General features: G+C 48.4%; 1 protein-coding gene across 1 annotated transcript in view; it reads left to right on the top strand.

The window, feature by feature from the left end:
* Positions 1 to 293: 293 nt before the first annotated feature.
* Positions 294 to 8,114, top strand: part of LOC103802476 (glutamate receptor ionotropic, kainate 4-like) — a gene marked incomplete at its 5' end in the record, with an annotated part of 45,064 nt that continues 37,243 nt past the window's right edge. The window contains 3 exon segments of the mRNA XM_009074956.1: positions 294 to 455; positions 6,257 to 6,412; positions 7,601 to 7,705. Of these exon segments, the coding sequence (XP_009073204.1) occupies positions 294 to 455; positions 6,257 to 6,412; positions 7,601 to 7,705 (423 nt within the window).

Genomic DNA, 8,114 nt, shown 5'->3' with positions numbered 1-8,114 from the left:
GTACTGGAATTGGTTGACATCTTCAGTAAAAGCCTAAATTGAACAACACCTGGTTAGCACCAATGCTCTTCCTTGCTGGCTGGTGGGTGAGTTTAAGCCCTGGTGTGGAGGGTGTGGGTTGCACATGCTGTCCTTGCTGGCTGGTGGGTGAGTTTCAGCCCTGGTGTGGAGGGTGTGGGTTTCACATGCTCATAGCTGCATGATCCTGTCTTCCCTCCAAGGGTATTGAGTTGTTTTGAAGCTTTCAGTGCCTGTTTTCTCCCCTAATCCCATTTTGTTTTGGGCTGCTCTAGGAGTTCTCCCTCCAGCGCCTGGACAGTTTGCTGGATGACCGAGTCAACATCCTAGGATTTTCTATCTTCAACCAGTCTCATGCTTTCTTCCAAGAGTTTGTCCAGAGCCTCAACCAGTCCTGGCAGGAGAATTGTGATCATGCTCCTTTTACTGGACCAGCAGTAAGTAAAACTCATTCCCATCACCCACAGCCTCTCTGAGCTGGAAAGAGATATAGACCATCAGGAAAACCTTGTGAAAAGAGCTTCAGGATGGTTCTCAGCAGAGACTGGCAAGGCAGAGGTAGAAACTCTGGTTTCCGATGTATGCTATTGACTAATTAATCCAGGCAAACCCTGTGCTAACGAGCTTGGGCACATCACCAGGCTGTAGTTGTACTGCTGTACCTTGGATTGGCTTTTGTGGGGAGATGATGGTCCAGAAATGAGAAGGATGAACCAGACAGAGAATTTTAGTTCAGTAGGTAGGAGAGGACTTGTCAAGCTGTGATATACAGGAGAGTTTCCTGATCTGGACAATCCCAAAGTGATCCTGAAAGTCTGTGGTGGCCCAAGGTGACCCTGTGGGAGCCACATGGGTGGAGATGTTTAGAGGGTTTGTCTGTGCTTGATTCAAGAGTACAGCTTGAAATGCAAACCTAATCTTAATTTGAATCAGGTTTCGTGTGAGTGCAGGGTGTGCTGCTGCTGCCCTGATTCAGTGTTCCCCTTGGGAAATGGGTCCCTAGGAGAATGGCTCATGGAAAAGGGACTGTGAATGGCACAGAAAGGGCTGAGCTCAGGCAGATGCCAAGGGGCTGTGTTATATTCCATGCTCCAACATCTCCCTGATGAGTGTGCACATCAGCACTGAAATCTTCCCTAGGGATTCTCCCCAACTGGGAAAGGTTTGCAAGGCAGATTTGCCAAATCAGGGGTGCAAGGGGCCGTGACTGGAGAGAGAAAACATCATCAGTGGAACCCTCTTTAATGAACTCAAAGTGCCCTGGAGGAGCTGAGGCAGCTGTGTGCTGCTGAAAACCTTATTGGCACCACGAAGAAAGCAAAATAAGGAGCTTTCTGCCCTTTGTGTCCAGATCCTTTTGGCTTGACATGGAGCCCAGGCCGTGGTGTGTACGTGCCTGGGACCATCCTGCTCTCCCTCCTCCCTGTGCAGAGGCAGCTGTGCTCAGCTTTTTGTCTGCCCTGCTGAATCTTCACAGGATTGCTCCTAGGAAGCTTCTTGTTTGGCTGACAGTTGCAGGGAGTGTTCAGAGGCATTAATAAATTCCCTTCTAATAGTACAAGCAGGAGAAAGGAGGAACAGGAGCGTGGCAGGTGTGATGGGGAAATTAAAATTCTCACTGTGCCTTGCCCTGTGTTGTCTTGAGCAACCAGCAAAGTCTGTAGGTGGAAGGATGCAAGGATATGCCTTTCAGGAGGGAGGGGAATTCTCCAAAATGCCATGTCCAAGGTGATGGGGAAAGGGCTTTGCTTTGGGTGGGGAAGATACAGAGCAGTGAGGTGGAATATTCCCAGGTAGGGCATGTGTTTCCTTCCCTTTGTCTGCAAATCCAAGACCATTCTGCCAGGGATTGTGTCTGCTGTTGGGAGTTTGGCAGGTCTCATCTCCCAGGGAGCATCTCTGTGTGTGTTAGAACTTCTCCTTGCAGTCCTGGGGAAGGAATTAGCTCATGGGTAGCTCATGGTAAAGAGAGACAAGGAAGCTCAACAGCTGGAAGTGACAGGAGGGAGGTTTCCTATGAGCTGCAAAAATCCCAGGGTTTTCTTGCTGGAGCTGAGGAGGCATCTGACAAAGGAGGAGGGAACTGCCTGCTCTAATGCCATTGCCATTAATCACATTGCAAAGAAAGGAAATCAGAGAAAATCATTCAAATTACAGATGGCTAGATTTGGTAATTAGAATTTAGGCTCAAACAGATGTTTGTAATTAAGTGTTTATGCCATTGAATAAAATCCAGATTGCCAAGTCTATTTCACAGGGGTTTCATGGTTTTAATTCGCAGTGTTATGTTTGGGGGCAAAGATACAGATGAGAATGTTTTAGGGAGGAAAGGAAGAAAAAAAACAACCCACATGGCAGAACTCAGAGTAGTCAAACCTGTTCCTGTTTGCCTTGGAGATCAGGTCTGCTTTGCACATGGCCTTTAGCTGGGAGATTTCTGGAAAGAAAAAAGTGGGAAAAGTGGATCTTCCACTTAACTGTGCTTAACCTGCTGTGTCTGGAGGAGCAGGTCTGGTGTTGGGAGGAAGATGTGGATGCAAGTGTCTCTACCCAGGCAGAGCTCAGACATGAGGCATCTGATGAGGTTCATTGCCTTGATACTGGTTGGAAGGTCCTGACAGCTGATGTGCAAGGGCTGCAGGTCTGTTTGTTGATAGTTTCTAGCTGGTGAGCTGTTCCCAGAGCTTTGTGTCCCAACAACACTCCTTTAGTTCTCAGGTACAGCCTCTCCTCGTGCACCTGACCAGTGTACCAAGGGGATGGCTGATCCACCAACTGCTCCTTTTCCTGGAGCCTTGTTCTGATGAGGCATCCATCGAGTGGCCACCAACTGCTCCTTTTCCTGGAGCCTTATTCTGATGAGGCATCCCTCGAGTGGTAATTTCTCTCAGCAGCTTTCACTGCCAAGGATCAGGTTGTAGGGATAGAGGGAAGTCCCCTGAGCCCCATGGATCTGTGAGTGCAGGACCAGCACTGAGCTGAGCCTGCCACGAGCTCTGCCACTGCAGAGATGGCACAAACCCAACAGGGATCTGCACAAATCAGATGGTACAAGCAAGGAAGAGAACCAATTTGTCAACAGACAAATTGGCTCTTTGTGACAGAGTGACAAAGCTGTGGCTTAAAACGAGAACATGAAAGGAGTGAGAGATTTTTTAGGTGACGTGAAGAAAGTTGAGGTGACACACGAGAGCACTGACAGATTTCTCCTAGCTGACTCTGCCTGAGGGAAGCTCCACAGGTGCTGCCTCCTGGTTTTTCTCTCTCCACTCCTCTGCTGAAGGTCATGGCCTCAAGGCCATGTGGCTGCTGTGTATCTGTTCCAGTGCTGTGGTGAAAAGTCACAGGCAGCTCCACGTGTCATCCCACTCACTCAGGTGATGCTCAGGGGGTGCATGTGCTAAGGTGACCCAATCCTCACCTGGACTTTCTGGGCTGCAGGAGATAGCAAGAAACAGTAGCTTACCCCAGTTAACCTTGGAGGAGACACTTGTCTACCTCCAAAAGCCAAAGGGAGGAAAGAATGCAGAGAGCTGCTGCACTCCAGTGATCTGTAACTGTGAACAGTTTCCTCCATGCAGCTGCATCCCAAATTTCCTTGCTGTGTTGGATATGTTTTATGAGTTACTGAGTGAGTAGAGGCAGAGGGAGGTGACCATTGGGTTGCTGGTGCAGGACAACAGAGCAAACATTGTCAAGGTGAGATGAGAGACAAACAGCTCTCCTGGGGAACATTGTGATTTTCCTTTAGGAAAATGTGAGGAATTCCCATTCCCTACCATGAGGATTTGATCTTGTGTATCACCACAACTTCCCCAGTCCTTACATTGCTTGAAATTGTAAGGTGGATGCCAGAACTCCTAACAAATGTTTCCAAGCTGAGGAGTAAAATATTCCAATCAATAATGTCAAATGCTTCACTAAGATTTACAAGTCTCTTGCTCACCAGCTAATAAGAGATCATTAACTGCTCAGGGAAAATGGAAATGGCTCCTGCTGGGATTCCAATTAAAAATGCTAGGCTGATATTCTGATTTGGTACAAGATGGGAAAAATTTGGGGTCACAGAAATTTGCGTTTGGTCTCATCAGTTCCATTTGTCCAACTGGTATTAACATGGTTCAGGATTCAGGAAAGCACTTGCTAATTGCATGTGACATCCTGTCACCTGAATGGGGTTAAATCCACAGTTAAAATTAAGAGCTTCATGGAACAGAGGCTGAGGACAGGACAGGCTGGAGAGATCCTGTTAGGAAAAGAACTTGTAGTGAAAGGGAAAAAAAAAAAAGAGGTATGGAAAAGGATGTATCAGCTCCTTTAAGGATCTCTGGAAAATGCTTCCCAGGAGGTCAATCTTAGCAGATTTACTCCCAAACAGAAGGGAAGAAGTGCAGGAGGGAGGTTTGCAGTGCTTGCAAAGGAACCTGATAGCTGAGGAGGCAGGATAGGAAATAGGATGCCCAATTTCTGCTCCCACTCTGCCACCCGTTCCTTGGTGTCCTCAGGCTGCTCAGCTCCTCTGCTGTTACAGTTTACCTCCTGCAAAATAGCTGTGATCACACCTCACAGCTCTGGCACCAGGAAATCCTCATCAGCAGCACAAAACTCTAATTTAGATGACCAAAGGTGCTGCCCCTGGCATGGGACACAGGTCAGAGGCAATGCCAGTCAAGCTGCTCAGTGCTCACTGGAGAGCACTGAGTGGGAGATGTCCCTGCCCAGGGCAGGGGGTTGGGACTAGATGATCTCCAAGGTCTATTCCAACCCTTTAACATATTATGAAACTATAAAACAGGATGTGCAGGAGGAATGTGAGAGAGCAAATGTGGCTCTGCACCAGGGTTGGATAAATGAGAGGTCATCAGTGCTGTTAGAGCTGCTGGTTGAGGTTTTCCTAGCTTTAGGGTGGAATTGTGCCTTTTAACTCGTGTTGGCTTGTAGGTTTGAAGGTTTTTATGCTGCTTGCTAAGTGCCTAATCCCAGGCCATGGTGGTCAACGAGGTGTCACCACTGATCTGAGGAAGATCAAGCAGGGTTAAGTCTGGTGCACTCTGTTCAAATTAGTAACACAGTGGAAGCCAAAGGTTTGTTGGGATGATTGAACTGGGTGAGATTGTCCCTGCAGAGCCACTGGCAGCAGTGAATAACCCTAATCAGGCTTTGGGAGGAAGAGAGGATGGAGCTACCACTGCAGGGCTTGAAGTCATAACAGGGGGAAGGTGGGGAAAGGAGCCTCAGGCTGGGGAGAATTGGTTGCCAAAAGCTGAGATGGTCAGAGGATGCTCTTGGAAGTATCCATGAGGAAAATGTAGCCTTCACAGTAACAAGCTGGAACAGCTTCATTCCAACAGAGTCAGGAGGTGACAGTAATTAAAAGTGAAGTCTTAGTCACAACAGTGAACAGCAGAGAGGAAATGACTGGTTATTCACCAGATCCAAGCCATGGGAACAGTGGTGTGTGGGTGAGAAACATGGATTGGGAGGCTTGATGGACACTGAGACCTGATGGAAGGCAAACAGAACAGCCAAGGTGAGGAGGAGAGGGGATGAACAGTGTGCCAACGATGAGCAACCTGATCTAGTGAGGAGATGATGGGACTAGATGATCTGTAAGGTCCATTCCAACCTTTAAATTCTATGATTCTATGGTTCTGGATGTTTCTACAGCAGGGAACAGCCAGCAGGACACTGGGGGTTGTAGTGAGGGACTGGATGGTCTCTGCAGGGTCTGAAAGCCACAGCTTGGCTGCTTTAGAAGGAGGTCTAGCAAAACCTCATTTCTTGTGGATCTGCCTGGCAAAGCAGTGGTCAAAGAAGGACACTCTGGTGCCTAATGATAGCTGAAGCAGCACAGTCACTTTTCCTTTTGGGGGTGCAGGCACAGGGTCTCTGTTCTGCCCAGCTGCCTGTTTAAAAAAAAAAATCCACAAACCTGATGCTCTCAGGAGTGTTTTCCTGGGCAGCAGATTGATCAGAGGTCATCAAAGCACCCAAAAAAAAAAAAAAAAAAGACACCTTGGTTAGGAAAAGTTAGTTACCTTTGGAAACTGAGGTAGGAAAGAATGATAAGGGAGAGGGACAAATAGAGAGAGATGATAGTGATGGAAGAAACCTTGAGGGGATAGAGGCTGAAGTTGTGGGCTGAGCACTCTCCTGCTGGCTGCAAGGTCCTGAGGGTGCAGCAGGAGGTTGGATTTTGGGCTCCCCATCTGAGTTTTCCTTCCCTTTTCCCCCCCAGCTCTCTTCAGCACTGCTGTTCGACGCCGTGTAATACGCCGTGGTGCCCGCGGTGCAGGAGCTGACCCGCAGCCAGGAGATTGGGGTGAAACCTCTGTCCTGTGGCTCTGCCCAGATCTGGCAGCATGGCACCAGCCTGATGAACTACCTGAGAATGGTGAGAAGGGACTGAAGTTTGCAGGTGTGTTGGAGCTCCTGCTCCTCACTGCCAGCAGCAGGAGCTGTGTCTGTGTGTGTGCTGGTGTTGGCACAGCTCTCAAACACAGTGTTGGCTTCTTTGAAGGGACCACTTGGGAATGGAAAGAGGAGATCTGAAGGCAGGTTTGTCCCTGGCCTTGGAATGACATGAAACTCCATTTTTCAAGCTTTGCTGCAGAACAACTGGAATTGAGTGGCATTTATTTTTTATTTTTTTTTTTGAAGTGTGAATGTTTCTAAGTGATTTGAGGTCTGTTTTGAGTGAACTGGAGTTGATAGGAGATCATGCAGTACAATTGCTTGGAGCTCAGTGGCAAGGGGTGAGCTCCTCTGTGGAGGGGTTTGGGCTCCTTTGAACCCAGAACTGTGGTTGCTGGAGCCAAACAAGCCTAGTTCTGGCAGGAGAACACTCTAAAATGTCATCCTTGGGCAATTTGATGTGATTCCTCAGAGCTGAGGTGACCACACAGAAGGAGAATGTTTCTGAGTCTGTTTGGGCTGCAACTGAGATGAGGAAATTTCAAGAGTTTGGGTTTTTTTCACCCCCCAAAGGAAAGCTCAGCTGAACCTGAACCTTTTACCACTTTGGTCTATGTGTATGAACCTGTTTTAAATCTGATCCTTAGTCAGGGACAAGAAAACCCTTTAGCTTCCCTTAGCTCTGCTGCTGGGAGATGTAGTGGCTTCCCCTTGTTACTCTGTCTCAAATCAAGCTGGAACATTCCAGTGAGGCTGAGCCATGTTTCCATCCCCTTCAGAATTAAACTCTTCATTTGGCTGTGACTTTTCCTTGCCATTTTTTGTCTAACACGAATCCTTTTCTTTTTTAAAATCAAACCAGAAACAAAGAGCTTTGGTTTTCTTAAAGTGAAAACAGGTAGAGAGCTGTGGGAACAGAGATGGAGGGAGGTGATGAGAAGATGTGGAGATTGATTAGTCCAAAGGTAAAACCTCAGGGGAGCTCTACACCTTGTGCTGCTGATTCTCCTGCTCCTCTTCACATCTCTCAGCTCCAAAAGCAGTTAGGGTTGGGAGTGAGGATTGCTTTGCTGGGGAGGTGTGAGGGGAGCACCCAGCAGCCCTGGCTGTGTGTGGGTGCTGGGCTGAGCACCTTGATGGGCGCTGTAACTCAGTGTCTCTTGGACAGGTAGAATTGGAAGGTCTCACCGGCCACATCGAATTCAACAGCAAAGGGCAACGATCCAACTACGCCCTCAAGATCCTGCAGCACACCCGTGGTGGCTTCAGGCAGGTAAGAGCAGCCACACCACCCTGGGGACAGTGCCCAGAGGTGGCTTGGTGTGTCACCTGGTCTGGTGTTGGCTCAGGTTGCTGCCACAGACACCTCAGAGTGCAAGAGGAGGTTGCTCAGCACAGTGTGGATGTCACAGCAGCTCTGGTTGGGTCTGGGTTGGCAAACACACTGTGTTGCACTTCATCAAGTGCATGTCTTGAGAACATTTAAATTTGTCTTAATGTAGCAGGGCCCTGAGGGGGTGATGTCAGAGCCAATCTCTGTGCTGTCACACTGACCCTCCTGTGCAGGAGGAAATTCAGGGCATGGAGACTGGGCCAGGTACAAGCTCAGCCTTATGATCCTTTTGTTCTTAAGCTTGGGCATATGTTTGCTCAAAATGATTTGGATGGGGGAAAAAAGGGAG

Source organism: Acanthisitta chloris, unplaced genomic scaffold (genome assembly GCF_000695815.1).
Source record: "Acanthisitta chloris isolate BGI_N310 unplaced genomic scaffold, ASM69581v1 scaffold13045, whole genome shotgun sequence".
Lineage (NCBI taxonomy): Eukaryota > Metazoa > Chordata > Aves > Passeriformes > Acanthisittidae > Acanthisitta > Acanthisitta chloris.
The sequence above is the reverse complement of the archived record's forward strand: the minus strand, read 5'-3'. Positions and strand labels throughout refer to the sequence as shown.